This window comes from Mastigoproctus giganteus, chromosome 11 (genome assembly GCF_048544385.1).
Source record: "Mastigoproctus giganteus isolate SK-2022 chromosome 11, ASM4854438v1, whole genome shotgun sequence".
NCBI lineage: Eukaryota > Metazoa > Arthropoda > Arachnida > Uropygi > Thelyphonidae > Mastigoproctus > Mastigoproctus giganteus.
In genome coordinates this window covers 60,750,765-60,772,809 of record NC_143585.1, presented here as the reverse complement: position 1 = coordinate 60,772,809, position 22,045 = coordinate 60,750,765, and the positions used below count along the sequence as shown (strand labels likewise).

At 36.2% G+C, this 22,045-nt stretch overlaps 1 protein-coding gene across 1 annotated transcript in view; it reads left to right on the top strand.

Moving 5' to 3' along the window:
* LOC150078047 (uncharacterized) overlaps nt 1-21,571 on the top strand; it is a 117,330-nt gene extending 95,759 nt beyond the window's left edge. Inside the window, exons 12-18 of the mRNA XM_090385477.1 lie at nt 3,545-3,615; nt 5,343-5,450; nt 5,594-5,664; nt 7,418-7,538; nt 10,806-10,970; nt 11,873-11,966; nt 18,233-21,571. Of these exons, the coding sequence (XP_090241603.1) occupies nt 3,545-3,615; nt 5,343-5,450; nt 5,594-5,664; nt 7,418-7,538; nt 10,806-10,970; nt 11,873-11,966; nt 18,233-21,387 (3,785 nt within the window). The 3' untranslated portion in view covers nt 21,388-21,571. The remainder of the gene's footprint in view (nt 1-3,544; nt 3,616-5,342; nt 5,451-5,593; nt 5,665-7,417; nt 7,539-10,805; nt 10,971-11,872; nt 11,967-18,232) is intronic.
* Nucleotides 21,572-22,045: the final 474 nt, after the last annotated feature.

The window sequence follows — 22,045 nt, the reverse complement described above, 5'->3', positions numbered from 1 at the left end:
GAATCCACCTTTTCAATTACTGCTCCTTCAATGATTATATCCCTTTCTGTGGCATACTTGTTCATCATTACTTTTGTTTTAGCCATATTCATCTTTAGTCCAAAATCCTTACCAACTCTGCATAACTGATTAAGATTTTCCTTTAATTATTTGGGATCGTAGCTTATGATCACAATATCATCTGAAATCGTAAATGGTTTAGGTACTCTCCATTCGCATTGACTGCGACCAGTCTAATCTTCTGAAACGATCTAATAGAAGGATATCGGGTATGCCGTATGTGTTACTAATTTGTGGTCCATCTTCCTCACTGTTGGCATCATTTCCTCGATCCTTCTATAATTCTCTGTATTAGTCTTCTGCTATTTGAATTATGCCTTCTCTGCTATTTATAAGTACACCATTCTTCAGTTTCAGTATCATTTGTCTTTCTGTATTATTACTCATGGCTGCTGATTTAAGTCCTTTGCTTTCCCTTAATGCTTGTCCTATTTTTCTTGTGTTAAATCTTTTTTATGTCCTCTCTGAGTCTCTTTCTAATGTCTTTGCATAACTCAGATACTCAATTTTATCCTTGTCAGTGTTTATCTTGCTCTTCATTTGTCGTCTTCGGTTCACCAACAAGTGTTTCTTGACTAATTTTTTTTCTTTGGATTTCTTTTTACCTATAAGTTTCTTGGGCTTTATCACTTTCAGAAAATTGTAGTATTCCTCGTCGATATCTTGGTTCTGAACAAGTCTGCAGAAACTCAAACTTTTTCTTAAGTTTCAGTATCTTAAGTTCTTAAGATATCCACTATCTTAAGTTCTGCTATCTCAAAGGGTTCATACCGGGCAGTGTTTATTAATTTTTGTACTAACGTTTTTCGACTGAAGAAAGGCAACCTATGCCTGAAAGCTATCTGATTTATGTTTATTTTAACTGTTTATTTTATCTGTCTTCAATTTTAATGAACCGTTCAAGTTTTAAGAAGTGTAAAATGAATGACTGAACTTTGTGTGTAAGAACTTTGAAAAAATGTAGAAGAAATGCTAGTGAAACATTAGAGGAGAGATCTAATAGACTAAGAGACCAAAACGAGACTCTGTCTACGACTACGAAGACAGACAGAAAACATTGAAGAAAGAGAAAAAATATTGGAAATGAAAATACGAGCGAAACGCCGTAGGACTAATCTAATATAAGTACCGATGCGAATAACCAACAAGCTGTAATTAATGTGGAAGAGCATGACATAGGAAATATGTGTTACCACTGTGAGTATTGCAATGCAAGATATTGGGAACATGAGTTAAACACATCGAATAAATACACTAAATGCTGTCACGATGAAAAGGTTTCACTCGACCCAAAGTCTGAGACACCTACTCTATTACGAGACTACTTACAGTGGATACACGTGAAGTAAATAACTAGAGAGAACATATACGAGAGTACAACTCAGCAATGGCGTTCGCATCAATGGGCGCAGAGATTAAATCATCACCTGGAAATGGTCCATACTGTTTTAGAATACACTGCCAGATTTATCATTTGGTCTCACCACTGTATCCAAAAGAGGCAAATAAGCCAGGATATGGACAACTTTATATTTCCGATTATAATGAAGCAACAACAAAACGGCTTGAAAAACGATCAAACCAAGGGTCGAAGTAATGCAACAGTTGCACGAGATGCTACGACAAGTTAACCCATTTGCCCGAGTCATATAAACAAATGCATCAAATAACCCAGGCCAATCCAACAATGAACGTGCGCATGGTATTTATAGAAGACCTGGACTTAGATAATGCACCTACATCCAAAACGGTGGTTGCTGCAATATTTGTTGTAGAAGACGGGGAACCACCTGCAAATAGAGCCACACAAGTTATAAAACCAGCCTCTCGTCAGGTGTCAACTGCCAGGATTGCAAGCAAAACAACATGTCTTCATTTCTTATGTAAACCAAAGTCAAAGGGTAAAAAGCACAAACATAAATAAAAATGAGAATAAAAGTTTTAAAAAAAATACAAGGATTAAAATGGGGTTTCTTTGAAAATGGTTTGTGAACTTTACAGTTGACACGAAGAAGAGAAATTAAAAACTGGAATCAACAACAGAAATTTTTACAGACATAAATAATAAGTCTAATCCAAGTAAAGGTAAAGAGATTTGAAAGCATAGTAAAAAGGATGGTAATGATTATTATACAGTTGCAATGAAACTAAAAAGGCTGAGTTTAAAGAACCTAAATCTGTAGAGGTTTTGTTAAATGTTCTTTAAAGTTATTTCTAAGTAATTAATTGATAAGGAGATAACTAATATATATATATATAATATATATATATAATGTGACGTCATCCACCAGTAGAAAAATAAACATGAGACTTCCTGGTGGCAACTTCGGGTGGGAGAAATTATGGCGGTCGATGCTGCAAACAATCATGGAAAGGAAAACGGTAATCATATGAATGATTGGCATGACGTCTTGCTCACTCAAAGGAGACAAAATGCGTTAGTATAACCAGGTATTCCACCGTCGGTGAAAAATTTTCATGCCCAAGTTCATTTTCCTTCTTTTTAGTTAATAACAATGGCTGGCACCATGTTCATCTCTGGCAACAACAATCCTGGAAGCCTGCTTCCTCCTGTTGATAATGCATAACGTGTTGCAATACAGCTCCATACACGCTTTCTTTTGCAAGTACATTTCGACATTCACATTTTCTAATAGCGCAATACTTGAGAGCTCATAAGATGGCTAGCGGTTTGATGAACGTCTGGTAGAGTTATTTCAACCTCGTATTAAAATCGACTGCCATTTTGACTAAATTAATAAAATGTGTTTTTCTTTTAAGAAAATCAATCTGCTGAAATGAAATGACCTTATTGATGGGCAGTTGCATATTGACATGACACGAATGACAATCTAACCTTGAACATTCAACATCATTTATAAACTAACAATAATGGATTTCTTAGCGAACCTGCATGAAAATAATAAAATTTAATGAAATGGAATGTGTATTTATTCAAACAAATTAAAACTGAATGTCAATAATGGGGAGAACAGCAGTGATACAAGAAATAGAAGGAAGCCATCATACAATAATTGCTTATCTTAGCAATAAAGGTAGCTCGGAAAATGGGCACAGATATCCTAGAGAAAAATTCATCTATCTGTTTTTCTCTTTAAACGACTTACTTTTTGCAGCGTCACTCAAATATGAAGCCACGTGTTATGGACCTAGTTTTGCTGATTCATCTGCGAACATATTTAATGAAAGTGGATTCTGTCGATATGATGACCTAAGCTATTTTGGCTGCTGTCGCGTCTTGCATATTTTTTGTTTGCATCTTTCAGTGTTCATTGAACATTTCTATTGCATACTGTGGTATTATTAGCTTGGGTACACTCGTTAAACTATGAAATTTGATCTGTAACACAAAGCGAGTGTCCGAAAAACATCCGCTGTTAACATAGAACTTTAAACACATTCATTTTACAAAAACATGCCAAATTAGTCCTACCTGATCATTTAAAATTTTATACTTGTGCAGAAATCCAAGAATGTCGAAACCTGCATGAAATCCTGTACATGGTTCTAGTGGCTGGAAATTTTCTGAATTCGGTGAGTATTATTGCTGTTTATTATTATTTATTTATTTTTCTTCAATTCTTAAATACTGTATCAATAAAACAGTTGCTGAATTTGATTTCTTAATCATGGCGCATTGGGAAACAACTTCGGTTCAGTATTAAACCACACAAAGCGCTCTCCTTTATAAGGATCAGTTATTTCAAATTTATTTATATGTACACATTGTGACACATTTGACAGGGAATAAACTAACTGCAGTTGTAGTAATGCCGTATTTACAATATGTTGATTCAAATACTGTAGACTCGATTAACTGGAGGCGGATTATCTGGGAATTAATGCGTAGAATTCAGTTACATATGTTATTTGTTTAAATTTCGTGATGTTTCTTTACAAGACCCCTGAATTTCTCAGGGCCCCATCCTATCCCTACCTTTGCTTTCTGCCTACCCTCTCTCTCTAGTCATATTTTAGCAATCCTCCAGTTTTACAACTATATTGTTAATTTTAAACATTTTTCTTGAAATCTGAGTCCCTACGCATCCCCCATGTTAAAACGGAAAAGGATTATTCTTTCTATTGAACGAAAACCTCAGTCATCAATAAACACGGGGAGGAAAAACCCCTGCTAAAATATCAATTAAAATTCTACTCGACAATATGAAACAAAAAGGAGACACCATTCTCGTTGATAGGATTATGTTTTTCTTTTGTTATGTAAAAATATTTATAATTTGCCATATTTCAATCACTGCTGTCTTTTGAAATGAAGAACAAAGTCCTCCAGTGTTGTGGACATGACAATTTGCAGCCTCTCTCTCTCTCTCTCTCTCTCAAGGTTGGATCGATTTTTCAAAAATATGGTGTGCGTTCCCATACATCAAATGTACTACGTTTCTTTCACGAAAATTTTTGGTAGCCATGTACTATCGAATCACTCTACCGATAATCGTGTGAGCCTATTAGATTTCGGATGGTTTACCGAGTCAATGTATACTCCCCACCATGACTTATGGAAGTGAAACTTGGCCACTCACCAAAAGAATGGAAGAGAAGCTAAGAACTACACAGAGAAGAATGGAACGAATTATATTGGGAATCAGACTGTTAGATAAGAAGAGAAACAGATGGATTAGGCAGCAAACTCAAGTAAAGGACATTCTTATCAAAACAAAAGAACTAAAATGGTCTTGGGCAGGACACATAGCTCGAAGACATGATGACAGATGGACTAAGAAAATAACAGAATGGTACCCAAGAGGAGCTAGAAGAAAACCTGGAAGACAAAGGCGGAGATGGATAGATGAAATTCATGAGTTTTTGAGTAGTAAATGGATGGCCAGTGCTCAAAACAGAAGGAACTGGAAAGTTGCTGGAGAGGCCTTCATCCTGCAGTGGATTGAAAATGGCTGATGATGATGACCGAGCAAATTTTTAAGATTAATTAATTGGTGCATTATATTTGCTATGGGATTTTTTAAGATCGTGTCTACTGCAGCAATCCATTCAAGAGCATGGCGAAAATTGGAGTACTTATCTAAGAAGTAGATAATGGCACGTTCTTTGCAATAATGAAGAATTTTTCTTTTCACTTGCAAAAGGGAGCAGACCTCAGAAAACGGGGTCGGCCGATTGACCATCCTTGTGAAATCAGTACTTCTCGAAAGATCGATATTACAGAAATTATTGTTAAGAATATTATGCTTCGATTTCAGAACTCTGCCTTTATCTTATTTCTTTATTTCATTTAACTTTAGGGAGGATATGCAGGGGATGCTGCAGGCTTCAAAATGATGTCTCTCGTTAAGCTGGCAGATATAAGAGCAAACACTCCAGGAATGAATCTTATTCACTACGTGGCGTTAGTAAGTTCATATTAACCTTTCATAAATGAATACCTTTTTACTCCAAAAAATAACTAGTGTATTATATAATTTCAGCTAAGTTTTTACAAAATGCAATTATGGTGAATTTTTTTATATGTTGATACAGCCTTGATTGTTTTTAGCAAGCTGAAAAGAAGAATCCACAATTGGTAAATTTTACCGATGCAGTGCCCAACTTAGAAGAAGCATCTAAGTAAGTCAAATTAAGTGAATTTGTAATTTTTCTTTTTAATTAACTTTTTTTTATTTTATATTCATACTTTGCATTTTACATTTATAACAATGAATCTTAAATTTAGTTTAGAAGGACAAAAAATCCTCAAGTTTGATGGTAATGTTAAGTGTACTGAAAGTTTGACAGCAAAGTAAAATTCTCTATTTGTTTCATCTTTGATCGATTTATGTAAAAAGACAAAATTTATCTTCTTCCAAGGGCAAGCCGATGAACTTCACATAATACCATTTTTCAAATGCCCACACACGCACCCCCTTCCTTTTTTTTTTTTTTTTTTTAATAATTACTATGCCAATGCAACATTATACAAGAATAGTTACAGAGAAATTAATAGAATCATTTTGATTATTAAAAGATATTAAACAATAAAACATTAAGTTTTAAACTCTTGGCTAAAAGGAACGTATAACGAAATCAGTATGCAATTAAGATCGTATATATACAATAAGGCGTGAAGTAGCCGAGTGGTCAAGAAAAAAGTGCAGTAGCACACGCTCGTTAAGTGGACCAAGCCATCATGACTGCTAAATACGATTAAAGATTGCATTTTGCATTTATGATTTATTATAAACTCCTCTGACTTGGTGGTCGTGGCGTCATTATTACAATCATAAAACTATTAAGCATAATGATTGAGTAATATGATTAATAATCTATTTACTTAATTCCAGTTGGTAGCTATTTTCAGAGTTTTAGATGGCCTGTGAATTTAGATGTGTTTTTAGATGGCCTGTGAGCTGAAATCATAAAAAAAAAAAAAAATCCTTAGATTAATTGAAAGGTGGCTGCAGGGTAGAAGGCAGAGGATTGTGATTAATGGTTACTCTTCAGATTGAGTTAAGGTAAGAGGTGGGGATCCCCAAGGATCGGTACTGGGGCCATTGTTTTTTTTTTAAACTTGGGGAATAGCAATCTAACAATAACTTAAGTTCTCTGAGAAGTGTACACAGGCGACAAGGAGTGCCCGTGGTGTCCTCTCCTATCGATGATTTATCGGACAAGCCTTTAGAGATAGGGAGGTCATAATCCTGCTGTATAAGGCCACACTTTTGGAATACTGTGTACGAATAAGGAGACCAGACCTAATAAAAGACATTGAGCAGCTTGAAAGAGAACAAAGACGGGCAATGCGATTGGTGAGATCGGCAAAGGGATGTCCATATGAGGAAAGACTTCGAATATGAGAGCTGTAGAGCTTAGAAACTAGATACATTAGAGGAGATTTGATTGAGGTGTACTGTATAAGCCTCTGAGAGGTGAAAGAAAAATGAACGAAGGTGAAATTTTCACTGTTATAAATGATTCCAGAATGCCGATAAATTCAAATTACGGGGAAGAGGTTTAGACTGGATTGTAGGAAGTTTTCTTTTAGCCAGAGTTGTTGTTGATTACTGGAATAAGTTGCCTCCATGGGTGCTCGAGGCTGAGAATTTAGGGAAGTTCAAAGATCACCTGGATAGATGCCTATATAAAAATAAATATTTATTTATTTTTACTTTATATTATTTATTATTTTTATTTATTTATTTTTGGCTGGTGCAAAAAATGCCTTGGGCTCCTTGCACCATACGGATAACGCTAACTCTAATACTATTCATCCAACATGGAAAATAAGTGTTTTCACATTTTTTTAAAGAATATTACACGAATTAACTGCGTGCTTCTCTTTCAGTATATACTGTATTTATCGAATTGTGTTATTTTTTTGTAGAATATCTATAGATACACTAAAAACAGATATCAACAGTCTCAGTCAGAAAGTGGAAAAAGTGTCAAGACAATTAGCTACTGCTGATCAAGAACTTAAGAACCAGATGCAGGATTTTCTTAAGGTATGTGTAATGATCGACTGTAATCTCTCTCTTCCCCTCCCCTCTCTCCTTGAATAGCATTAAATTGTTAAGAATGATTGAATAAAATATATTTTATAATTGTCTGCAACAGACGGCAATTAAAAAAAAAAACATAGATTGGCGTATCAAATAACTCGTGGTAGGGTCTTTGTATACCACTGATAAATTTCAAAATTCAAAACAGCCAGTGAAATCAAAGAGAGAGTATTCACATACGAATCCATAACTAACGAAGGCTATACCGCTATGTCCGCCACTTTGAGCATTGTGGGAGGGGTAAACCATAGGGTTGGGAGGCATCGGTTGATATTGATATAGCTATTAAAGAGCACGCCGAGGACCTCCTGAAAATCTTATGACCGCAATTTGTAGTTATTCCTCGGATAACCAACAGGCTTGAATGGAAAGTTGGACCTATTTTTCATCTATCTGTTGGGTGTGAATAAACAACATGGATAAACCTATTTAATATTCAGTTTAAGAGCAGTTCATACAAAAGCTAACGCAATGAAACCAAACAAATCAGACAGAAACAGTCAAAACAAAATTTTCAGAAACCATCAGCATAGGATGCTTCATTACTATCGCCAGAATTATCTCAACTCTACTAAACAGACTCTTTCTCTGAGCCGTTCCATGTTAACTCAGCCCGATGTATCGAATTTCGTCTATACATTGAATAGAACGGACGGTCGGACATATGTGATTATTATTTAATCGATTATTTACACTGAGTGATCACTGAATTATGACCGCCTAGCTAATACTTTGTAGGTCCTCCTTTTTCCCTCAGTACAGCAGCTATCCGAAGTGGCATTGATTTAACAAGATGTAGGAAGCGTTCGGGAGGTATGGTTAACCAAGCTGTGTGTAATGCAGTCAGGAATCCAGACGCCTTATAGTGTCACACAAGTGCTCTATGGAATTGATAGTGGAGTTCGGAGGCCAATCGATATGCTGGAAGTCAGAACTGTGTTCCTCAAACCATTCCTGCACAACAAGTGCCCGATGGCTCGGCGCATTGTCATTTTGGAAGACGCCATCGCCATTCGGAAAAAAGTGTAACATAGCGGGGTGTACACAGTCAGGAAGCAGTTGACGATAGCAGAGACCACTGATACGTTGTTCCACATGCACCAGGGTCCAAGTGCCTGCCAGTGAAACATGCCCCACACCATACAACCGCCTCCACCGGCCTGCACTTTTGATACCATGCGTGATGGATCAAGAGCCTCATGTTGTTGAAGCCAAATCCGTACACGACCATCCACGGTGTGGAGTAAATGACGTGACTCATCCGACCAGCACACCTGCTTCCAGTCTTCTAAAGCCAACTTGCATGCTCTTTGCACCAGGCGAGTCTTTTATGCCGATGAACCATGGTTAGGAGAGGATGTCGTAGGGGTCGTCTGCTGGTATAGCCCATACGTGCGAGCGTGCGACGCATGGTCATGCCAGATACTGTTCCAGATTGGCCCATGTTGTATTGGGTAGTCAACTTTTCAACAGTGCTGTGCCTGTTCGCCTGTACCAGTCGTCGGACCCGGCGCTCACCTCTAACATCAACCTTTCGCTGACCTTTGCAGTTTTGCCGTCAGGTCATTGTTTGACCTTTTTGACACCAGTCCTGGTACACTTTAACTACGGCGGCTCTCGAACACCCCACCAGTTCAGCCGTTTGGGAAATCGAGGCACCAGTTCGTCGACGACCCACAATCTGTCCTTTATCAAAGTCCGATAAATTCTTCCTTTTACCCGTCACGTTCGGAAATTTACTACCCACTGACACCTTATCTATGCTACTTAGGTCGACTAACTGTGCACTCTAGTACCTCACGTGGCCAACGGGTCGCATTCAGTTTTTATAGGGGTGGTCATAATTCGGTGATCACTCAGTGTATTAGTACTGGCGTAAATATCTTGTTTCCTTTCGCAGAAACTTTATTAAATCAGAAAATTTAATTAATATGATACAATTTGACCTTCCAGTTAATTTCAATTTCATTTTCATTGACTTGAAATAAAAAAACCTATGCTCTTATATCAGATGCTAAATTTTTTTTCGTTGGGGCTGGGTATTTTCTGTCCATCATATACAGTATATGTATTTATTAAGCAGTGAAGAGCAGTTTTGAGCTACAAAAGGAAAGCTGGCAGGGCCACCGCGTGCTGGTGTGCAGATTGTCCACCACAGGCGCACAACCTGCGGTACGCAACCTACCAAAGGCGCCTAATCAAGGGGAGGCCATCCAACTTTTAATACTTCACAAAATTTAAAACTTAAAATAAATAAAATTTAAAAACAAGAATGATTATTTTCGGTTTTATTTGTCCTAGGCGTGGATAGCAACCAACTGTGTGTGTGTGTGTGTGTGTGTGTGTGTGTGTGTGTGTGTGTGTGTGTGTGCGCGCGCGCCTTGAATTCAGTGTTAAAAAATTGTTGTTTTTCGTTCGGATATGCATATGCGCCTATTGTCTTGTCCATCCGTCTGTCCGTCCGCAACTAAAAACTCGATTTCCAGTGGAGGATTTCATGAAATTATATATTTGGACGTTTAAAAATTAATGTCTAAAAATATTTCTCCAGTCATTCCAAATTTCATTTTGATCGGACAAATAGAAATTCTGCAATGATTTCTTTTTTCCCATACAATTTGCAAAAGAAATTCATAGATTAAATGTAGTTTTAATTCAGTATGTTATGTAAGGCTCTTGAAGAGGCATCGCTTTTGTAGAGGTACATGTTATATAGAGAGAAAAGAGACCAAAGAAAGGAGTATTCGAGATAATCAGTATTATACAGTTATAATTAAGCTGAACGGTTAAGTTTAGAGAATGTAAACTATACAGTTTTAAGTGATATTATTTTGTTAAGAGTTATAAGCTTAGCTATTAATTGATAAGGAGATAACTATATTTACTTTTCACTTGCATTAATCATTAAAAAAACATTCATTTAATGTATTAATTCTAAAATGTATTTTGTTATGTGCTCATTGATTATTATGAAATATATTAAAATAACTGTCTACAATTATTTCTAATTTTTTTGGAAGGGGGAGGGAAGCGCAGATAAGCCTTTGCACAAAGGCTTATCTGCGCTTCCCTCATAGACACGCAGTATTTCTGAAAATTGGTTTATCTCTAATTAAAAATAGGACTATAGAGTGGGTGAGCTGTTTGATCCTACAATTATTAATTGAAAAAACAAAGCTTTTTCAAGTATTATGTTAATAATGCTTTCAGTATGCTGAAGAACGAGTGGCCCTAATTAAAGAAAATATCGACAATCTGGAGAAGGTTCGCAAGGATTTAGCTGAATTCCTGTGTGAAGATTTGGGAACTTTTAAGATGGAGGAGTGTTTCAATATCTTCTTTAATTTTTGCCAAAAGTTCAGAGCTGCGGTAGAGGTAAGTTGAATATCTGTCTTTATTAAATAAAATAGTTGTAATTAAAGGTCTTCGTGGCTGTGATGTTAACTTTATATGAAACAGCTAACGCTTTAAACACGTTCTGACTTTGAAATCAGTGCCCACTACCAAATATCATGAGACGAAGTTAACCAATCTGGGGGGAGGGTAACATAGTCCAGAAGACATGCTGAACTACGATATTATTGTATGAATTATGAGCTAGATACAGTTCGGAATACATACCTAAAAGGCAAGATCGAGACTTGTTTCCGATTGTTCTGGAACCTTCAATTCAAGAGAGGGTAATATACTAATAACACTCTTTTATATCCGTTTACTAATCTGGTGCTAAGTTGGATACATATTGTTATTCTGGACTGAATATGCAAAATAAATTTAAACTAATTTTAAATTTATGCTTTAAATTGATCTTAATTAAAGAAGGAGGTTACAATCGAAAACGTAAATTCAGCTGTTGCAGCTCAATTTTTTTGGGAGGAATACTTTCTTTAGCTGGTGGAAGTGCTTATAGCGTCCATTAGGGAAGGATCAAGAGTACCATCGTTGTTTTACGTCAGCAGCAACAGTCATGGCACAGTCAAAGTGGGGTGTTTTCATTCAGTCCGTTTTTGAGTCCTTGTTGCTGAATAATTATCTTCGGTGGAAGAGGAGGACGAACAGATCCCATTTAGGAGATTTAAGCATCAACTCTATCCATCGGCATTCACAGTTTGAATATTTCAGCCATGTGTGTGATAATATGAAACGCGAGGTGAATATATGTTCACTGGCTCATATTTCAAGTTTTAGTATTGAATCGACATGTCTTTTAATTACTTTATGATCATATTAGATTATAAAATTGCCACTAATATTGATCCTATATCAATTAATTTCAGGACAATGAAAAACGAAGACAGCAGATCAAAATGGCGGAGGTCAGGCGTCGTCAAAGAGAAGAGCAAATTGCTCTAAAGCGGCGAAACCAAGAAGGTAAGGATACTACTTGACAAGTCAATGATAGACTTATTCCAAGCACATTATCTATGCATGCACAGATAATGTGCTTGGAATAACCACAGCTATCTAACTTATCTTGCAATTGCATCTAGCTTTGGGATCTGCAAATGAAAAAGTGGTTTAACATTAAACGTGTGTAATCAGTGCATTTCTCAAAGTTAACTTGAAAATGTTTGTATGGATGTTTTAAAGAAGCAGGTGGCCCAGATTTGGTAGGTAAACATATTGGGTAAAAAATAAATAAATAAATAAAACATGTTTACCCTCTTAACAGGGGCTCACGTTTTGTTAGTATGGGCTTGGCACACCCAGGGTCCTGAGCTGGATATCATCATTCTTGGTGATTCTTTTCTACTTCTGACTCTTGCTCTTTGTCTCTCAGGGTAACTCGGGAACTTTTTTTGGCCGGTGCAGCATAAGCCTCAGGTTTCCTTGCGCCATATGGCTAATAATAGCAATAAAAAATTGGGCTCTGCTCCATTCTGAAATGAACCGATGGACTGGAGTGCGCTGATAATATCATCTACATACTTGATTATTAAAAATAACGTTTTATTAGCGAGCGTTCCATTTTGTAAAATTTTTCCATTTCGACCTGGATGCTATTTCAATAAATAATGTTTTTTTCTCAGAAGCACTTTCTTAGAACAGTTTTCTGCTCATAGAAAGATGAAAAATGCAATCATTCCGAATACAGATTACAGTCGGGTTAAGTTTCTTCCAACATAAAATAAGAGTAATTAACTGAGTGTAATTAACTTATATTTATTAAAATTTATAAAATTAAATACGAGTTAGTGGCTTAACGTTTCCTTAATTTATAAAATGCACCCTTCATTAAAACAGTAAATAGAACCAAGCGGTCAAGGCTAAAGGATTGTAGAACATGTGTTTGAGTTGGCCATGGTTCAAGCCTCAGAGCATAAAAGAACATTAAGTTTCTCACTCATTAATTGCCAATTTGATTTAGTATGTAAATATTTTATTGTCATTTACTAGTAAATTGATAAGAGGAGTTTACCTCAATATAGTACGTGGAACACTTCCGTATGATACCCTCCAGAAATTTAAAACGAAAAAATCGACAACTTACCGGTACATTAAAGTAAAATATAAATAATTAAAGTGAAATATAAATAATTAAATAATCAATTTAACACAATTCAAAATCAATTCAAAACAATTAAAATTCAAATTAACGCAATTAAAAGAATCTAACGAAAATATTCAAAACGATTTTCCTTCCTGAAGCTGACAATGCTTTTCGACCGACTGTCGTGATCACAGGAATGAAAATTATCGAATCAGGCTAAACCTGCAACTTAAATAGTGATTATGTGTCTTCGCGCATGCGCGTAAAGGTCCACGCATCGGAGATCAAATATGGCCGCCGAACATTAACAGAATTCTCGTGTAATTTAATTTCAACGGTTTCTGCAATTAATAGTCGCGTATAATTACGTTGAACGTTAAGTATTTTGGCCTCGTTAAATAAAAAAGTATGTTTTTCGTTAATGGCATGAAAGGCTAATTCTGACGCTGCTGAACGAGAAGCACGAACAGAGGCTTCGTGTTGATTTACACGGATATTAAGAGAAAACCGCGTGGAACCCTGATAAGACGAGTCGCAATCACCGCAAGAAATGTTGTATACTAGATCATTAATTTGTGTTGCGAACGCCGAAAGAACCGAGCGATTGTTCAGTATAGTGTGTAACTTCCGTATAGGCCTAGCTATAATTTTAAATTCGGTATCTTTAAAGAATCTGTTAAGCTGTTTGTGCCACTGTTCAACATATGGGACAGAAATAAAGTATTTTTTGATATTACTATTGTTGATTGGTGCAGTATTTTGTATCCTATCCTTAGCTTGTACCCTAATTCGATTTATTGTGTTAATGGGATAACCCCTGTTCAAGAATCTGCTAGTTAATATTTGTATTTCTGAGTCTAAAGCAGAATCCGTCGTTGAATATTTATAGGCATTTAGAAATTGATTAAAGATAATCGATCTTTTGTAGGTGAACGGGTGGTAGCTATTATAATGTAGAAGCATACCGGTGTTTGTGGGTTTTCGATAGATGCTAAATTGTATTTTGTTCGAGTCCCGGGTAAGCGTGAAATTTAGAAAGTTTAATGACTTAGTATCCGTATCTTCCCTTTCCAATGTAAATTTGAGTCTAGAATGAATATTGTTAAACGAATGTAAAATATCTTGGATAGTACTACTATCGGTAATAACTAGAACATCGTCTAAATACCTCCCATAGTATGTGATACGGGGACGAAAAGGTGTCAAATGTATCTGCTCAATCGTTGAGAGATAGATCTCTGACATTAAGCCACTCAGGCTCAAACCCATTGGTAATCCAAAAATTTGTTTGTACACCTTGTCTCGAAAGGTGATGTAGTTAGCCTCAACTAATAGTTTAATTAAGTGAAAAATCTCCTTTATAGGCAGCTTCGTATAATTAATCGGTGTCGAGTTTTTATTTAACATATCCCAAATAATATCTAATGTGTATTCAACGTTTACATTCGTATATAATGATGTAACATCTAATGAGAATAAATTGTCATTGTCGCCGAGTTTACAGTCCTTAAGATTATTAAATAATGTATCGTAATTCTTAATCCCAAATTGTATAACCTGTCTAAAAGGTTTTATAATGTTATATACATGTGTGGCTAAGGCTGAAAATGCCGAGTTCCTGTAGGAAACAATAGGTCGAATCGGAAATCCAGGCTTGTGTAATTTTACCTGACCAAAAAGTGCAGGAATATTGTATGTTCTGGACTTCAATTCCTTCAACTGAACCATAGTAATGTAGTCGTTTTTACGATATGTGGTTAACGTTTTATTGTATTGATTTACCAAATTGGTAAACAGTGTCGGGTCCACTTCACAATAAGTGGAGCTATCAGATACAACTGAATCTAACTTATTAATATAATCATGTTTATCTAGTATTACCACTGTATCTCCTTTATCTGCCCTCTGTATAATAATGTCCTTATTTTCTCGAAGTTCTCGTAAAGCTGAACTGTCATGTGTATTCAATTTAGGAAGTCGTGTTTCTTTTATGTTATTCACTACTTGGTTAACTTGTTGAATAAATACATCTTTTTGTGGAACACTACGAAGTCCAAATTCAAAATCAATTACGCATTGTTTTTTTGGCAGCTTTCGAGGTGGTAAATTATAATTTAATCCTTTGGATAAAAGTGAAATCTGGTCCTGCGATAGTGTACACGAGGAAAGATTTGTAACCTGTTGATATGTCGGTTCGTTGGATACTGGGTGAGGGGGTGTTCGTGAACTAGCCGACATATTCTGTGGTAGTGCGTTATGTGTCTGTGGGGGGGATGTCACCCAACTCGTGTGAACTTGGTCGCAAGCTCGCGACAATGTGTTAGAATTCGTATGAACGTGTCTTGAACTATTCGATAATGTTTGCAACTTATTAACGTGTCTGTTTTTTATTTCTGAGGCTTGTGCTTCCCGTCGCAAATCTATGGAGGTCTTCAATACAGACCAATCGTTCGGATGTAGATAATTTTTTAATTTATCGCGAAGCTTCCTAACCTGGGAAAGGTATTTTTGTTTATCCGAATATCGAGATTTTAAGGCAAGCTTAACAATATTACGTGATGTCGCCAGTGATAGTTGTTTTATGCCTGAAATTTTTTGATTTAAATTCACCCTGGCAAACTTCGGAACGATGTTGTTTTGAAGGCAATATTTTAGGAAAGAAATATGGTAACTTTGGGCCGAGTACCTTAGTGTAGATTTAATGTAATTTTGTACCAAGCCATTCAAAAAATCTCCCAAAATCTTTCCTCGTGTACACTATCGCAGGACCAGATTTCACTTTTATCCAAAGGATTAAATTATAATTTACCACCTCGAAAGCTGCCAAAAAAACAATGCGTAATTGATTTTGAATTTGGACTTCGTAGTGTTCCACAAAAAGATGTGTTTATTCAACAAGTTAACCAAGTAGTGAATAACATAAAAGAAACACGACTTCCTAAATTGAATACACATGACAGTTCAGCTTTACGAGAACTTCGAGAAAATAAGGACATTATTATACAGAGGGCAGATAAAGGAGATACAGTGGTAATACTAGATAAACATGATTATATTAATAAGTTAGATTCAGTTGTATCTGATAGCTCCACTTATTGTGAAGTGGACCCGACACTGTTTACCAATTTGGTAAATCAATACAATAAAACGTTAACCACATATCGTAAAAACGACTACATTACTATGGTTCAGTTGAAGGAATTGAAGTCCAGAACATACAATATTCCTGCACTTTTTGGTCAGGTAAAATTACACAAGCCTGGATTTCCGATTCGACCTATTGTTTCCTACAGGAACTCGGCATTTTCAGCCTTAGCCACACATGTATATAACATTAAAAAACCTTTTAGACAGGTTATACAATTTGGGATTAAGAATTACGATACATTATTTAATAATCTTAAGGACTGTAAACTCGGCGACAATGACAATTTATTCTCATTAGATGTTACATCATTATATACGAATGTAAACGTTGAATACACATTAGATATTATTTGGGATATGTTAAATAAAAACTCGACACCGATTAATTATACGAAGCTGCCTATAAAGGAGATTTTTCACTTAATTAAACTATTAGTTGAGGCTAACTACATCACCTTTCGAGACAAGGTGTACAAACAAATTTTTGGATTACCAATGGGTTTGAGCCTGAGTGGCTTAATGTCAGAGATCTATCTCTCAACGATTGAGCAGATACATTTGACACCTTTTCGTCCCCGTATCACATACTATGGGAGGTATTTAGACGATGTTCTAGTTATTACCGATAGTAGTACTATCCAAGATATTTTACATTCGTTTAACAATATTCATTCTAGACTCAAATTTACATTGGAAAGGGAAGATACGGATACTAAGTCATTAAATTTTCTAAATTTCACGCTTACCCGGGACTCGAACAAAATACAATTTAGCATCTATCGAAAACCCACAAACACCGGTATGCTTCTACATTATAATAGCTACCACCCGTTCACCTACAAAAGATCGATTATCTTTAATCAATTTCTAAATGCCTATAAATATTCAACGACGGATTCTGCTTTAGACTCAGAAATACAAATATTAACTAGCAGATTCTTGAACAGGGGTTATCCCATTAACACAATAAATCGAATTAGGGTACAAGCTAAGGATAGGATACAAAATACTGCACCAATCAACAATAGTAATATCAAAAAATACTTTATTTCTGTCCCATATGTTGAACAGTGGCACAAACAGCTTAACAGATTCTTTAAAGATACCGAATTTAAAATTATAGCTAGGCCTATACGGAAGTTACACACTATACTGAACAATCGCTCGGTTCTTTCGGCGTTCGCAACACAAATTAATGATCTAGTATACAACATTTCTTGCGGTGATTGCGACTCGTCTTATCAGGGTTCCACGCGGTTTTCTCTTAATATCCGTGTAAATCAACACGAAGCCTCTGTTCGTGCTTCTCGTTCAGCAGCGTCAGAATTAGCCTTTCATGCCATTAACGAAAAACATACTTTTTTATTTAACGAGGCCAAAATACTTAACGTTCAACGTAATTATACGCGACTATTAATTGCAGAAACCGTTGAAATTAAATTACACGAGAATTCTGTTAATGTTCGGCGGCCATATTTGATCTCCGATGCGTGGACCTTTACGCGCATGCGCGAAGACACATAATCACTATTTAAGTTGCAGGTTTAGCCTGATTCGATAATTTTCATTCCTGTGATCACGACAGTCGGTCGAAAAGCATTGTCAGCTTCAGGAAGGAAAATCGTTTTGAATATTTTCGTTAGATTCTTTTAATTGCGTTAATTTGAATTTTAATTGTTTTGAATTGATTTTGAATTGTGTTAAATTGATTATTTAATTATTTATATTTCACTTTAATTATTTATATTTTACTTTAATGTACCGGTAAGTTGTCGATTTTTTCGTTTTAAATTTCTGGAGGGTATCATACGGAAGTGTTCCACGTACTATATTGAGGTAAACTCCTCTTATCAATTTACTAATATTATTACCAACGTAGAACATATTGAGTAATACAGCTCTGATTCATACTATCTAATTGTCATTTACTAAAAAAATTAAAATATTAATTTTGAGAGAGAGAGAGAGCTTGCTAACTTATTTTATTTTCTTTTTCTAGTGCCGGAGCGTTCTAGTTCTTTTCCTGGAAGCGAGCCTGACCACATCATGGATAAACTACTAGGTGATATTCGCGATGGATTCCGTCATCAGCGCCTTGGAGATAGTCCTACTTCCTCCCGACGAAACAAACGGATTGCAGATGGAGAATGGATGAAACTATCTAACGGTTACTCCCATCCTGAAGACGAAAACAGCAAAAGAAAAACATCTGGAGGAGCAGGCCATCTGAATGGTGATATTAGTGATGATGTGTACGACACAAATCCAACTGAAAGCCTTCGACGACGGCGTCCCAGACTGTCTTGTGGAGACCAAGATGACAATCTGATGGAATATTTGAAGCAAGCAGCGGAAATGGATGCTCGTGACCGTCGTTCGTGGAGTAGCGTGGAAGGTGTGAGCAACGAAAGATCGAGTATTCGCAGATCGGGAAGAAGACGACGTCCAGATCTTGTTTCAGGGGATAACTCTGACAGGGAGCGAGCTATATCCCCCGTACCACCATTAGAAGATACAGAAAGCATGGGAGAAGACAGTAGGCAGAAGCAGCTAAGCAAAAAAGTTGACGAATGGCTCCAAGCGAATGAAAAGAAGCAGCCCCTTCAACACAGTGTGCTAGAAAGGAGGAGAAAATTTGAGATGGGATCTAAAGAGTTGGAAACCTGTACTACAAAGTGTACGAATGGAGATGTCCTTCATAAAAATGGTGAGATTTTCAATAAAGAGGAATACCACGTTAAGAGTGCATCAGAAATACAAAACGACCTGGAAGTATCATTGAATAAAAGTGATTGTCAACAAGATCAGAGTAATTTACCACAATCTAAGGACTGCAAAACAGTATGTTCCTATTCTAGCATCCAAAGACCTAAGTTTCAAATGAATAGCAATAGGGAAGAATGCAAACTGAATGGGGAGATTACAAAATCTTTGAATAAGGGCAACTCCCTGGACAAATTTACTGAAAAAATGGTGTTCAGTAATAATGAAGCAAAGATATTAGATCGAAACACTTCAAATGTTTGCCAAATAAAAGAAAAATATTGTGACAAAAATGATGAAAATCTTATTTCTGCACAGTCTGTTCCAAGCATTTGCAATTCCCATGATTCTAGTGAGAAACAGAAAAAGCATTCTAATGAGATCAAATCTTCTCAGTCATCAACTATCACTCTCTCTCTCTCTCCGTTATCATCTAGCAATGATGACAGACCAACATTGACGAACGTGAACGGACAGGTGCAAGAACCTGAAGAACAGCTTCAGGTGATAGAGACTAGTAACAGAAAACGACCGAAAGACAAAATTACTACAACAAAAGAAACAAGTAATCCCCAAATTACAGATCCTATACAGGCAGAAAGAAGGTTGAGACGTTCCTTGAGATATAAAAGATTCTTAGAAGATCAAGAAATGCTGCAGAAACAGAAACAAAGTCCAGTGATTGAGGAACCTCCCCTATCATCTGAAGAATTAAGTGATTTCAAATTTGATCGATTCTCTGCTGCAAGAAAGACAAGAAGAAGGACAAGACAACATATAAAAGTCCTCAAAGAAGATGTTTCTTGTGAAAGCTCTAATGAAGATGTTAAAGAGCCTAACTTAAAAGCTGATAATGACACAGAAATAGATGAGATAACTAATACTAATGATCCTGTAGTTCCAACCCAGCCCACTCCTTGCAACGCTATTAATGCTAGTTCTCAATCCATTCCTTGCAGTTCTACTAATACGAATATTTTTAACGGAGACACTGCCTGCACTTCTCCAAGACTTGTTAGTGGCCATGAGACTGAAACTGACTCTCCTAGAGGTCCAGAGAAGGAGAAACCGACTTCTCTTTCAAGGTCGAGAAAATTACGACTTGCAAGACGTTTGGATTCCTTAAGCAACAAAATTATATCTGTTCCCTCACCTATATCAAATTCACAGGCAGCAAAAAGCATTCTGCTATCTAATCAAATGGGAACGAATCCACCGTCGAAAGAAAATGTGAATATTACTCCAAAACCTAAAATTGAATCTGAAGGAAATCTAGCAAAAACACCAGAAGATTTAAATGGTGACAGCACCAAAAGTCCTTCAGATAATCAAATTGGCGCTCTTAATAAAAAGAGCATTGTTCAACCTGTAAAAAGCATAAAATCACCAAAAAGCTTTGTACATTCCGGTATAGCAAAAAAAAATCAGAATAACCAACTTTTGACTTTCACTGCGGACACCAACAGCGGGTCTTCTCTGCCTAGTACAAAAAGCCATGATTCAATATCTAGTAACAGTTCTGCAAATTCGATGACAAATAAAGCAGTTGCAAATTTAAGAAGTCCTCGCCTCCCTAATCATGTATCTTTAGCGAAAGATATAAATTCTCCTTGCATTCCAATGGCAAAGAAATCAAGTGCAACAAGTTCTAGTCTTTCAAAGTTCAATAAGTTGTCCAGTGCACAGATTCGTCCAAAAGCGAGCACTAAAACTGAAAAATATTCTAGTATTGGTTCATATGAGTCTACTCTTTTACCTCGTGAACAAATAATAAATCAAGATGGCAGCAGTCATTCTTCAAGGACCAGCTTACATGAAAACTCTTTGCCACGAACTCCAGAGCCAAAACGTAAACCTCTTGTTGGACTGAGGACGAAAGATGAAAAGAAGATCATAGAACCTTCCGGAGAGAAGTTGAAGTTCACAAAATCATTAAAACGGCCAGTTTTAAAGCAGTCTGATAGTTCAACGCAAAAAAACGGACATATCATTGTTCCCTCAAAAAGCAACTTAAAAACAACTCGCCAAAACGACATAAAAAAAGTCGAAAGTCTTCCTTTATCGCTACCGAATGGAAGTTCTCCAAAATTTCAGAAACCGACTATGCAGAAGACATCGTTATCGCGATCCACTTCCGCTAAAAATAAGTCACAGCATGCTGAAGAAACCCGTATACACTCAAATTCAGTGCCAATCTACCATCCTGATAATTCATTAAAACCCAATGTTTCAGGACCTAATTTGTTACCATTGCCAGATGGGACGAAACATAATGAAATTAGAGAACCTGGATTTTCTAAAACTACAGCCATAAAAGGAGCAGGTAAAATCCAAAAACTGCAAGTAAAACCAAGTGGCCTTAGGAAGCCAACAGTCATTTCTAAATCATAATTACTTTTTCAACATCAAAAACGAAAATAATACCTCACACTTGCAGTGATGAAGGACGCCAAACTTCCTGAACTGCGAAGGCAATCATAACACTCAATACAGACAGACGCGCACACCCTACTTTGATGTTAATAATTCATTGGGTGTGTTCATGTTAAGTGTAAATTTTCACCATGTTGTCATTCTTCACCGTGTAATGTTACTTGTTCCAAATGTACATAGTATTGTCATTTATCCTGTATTATATTTAATACATGTAATTAACATTATTTTGGGAAATTTTATTTCTGGTAACCTCTTGATTGTTTCTTCCACGATTATCCCTTCTTCGTTTAATTTACCCAGTCTCCGAATACACTCTGAATTATTAATCACTCCTTTCCAGAAAGGGGAAGTGAATACCCTTTCAGTTTAGGTAAGGATCCTCTTTCCAGATTAGAGATGTTAACTTTCTTTAGATATCTTTAAAAACGTTGAAACTTTCAGATATTTCTTCAGCAGGTCGCAGCATACTAAAGAAACTCATATTCACTCAAATCCACTGCCAATGTACCATACTGATAATTCATTTATCAGTATAATAAATTGGTTATGAAGAAAAAATAATAAAGCAATATAAATGCTTGTATATGAGGATAGCCTCAGAGGTAATTGCTCG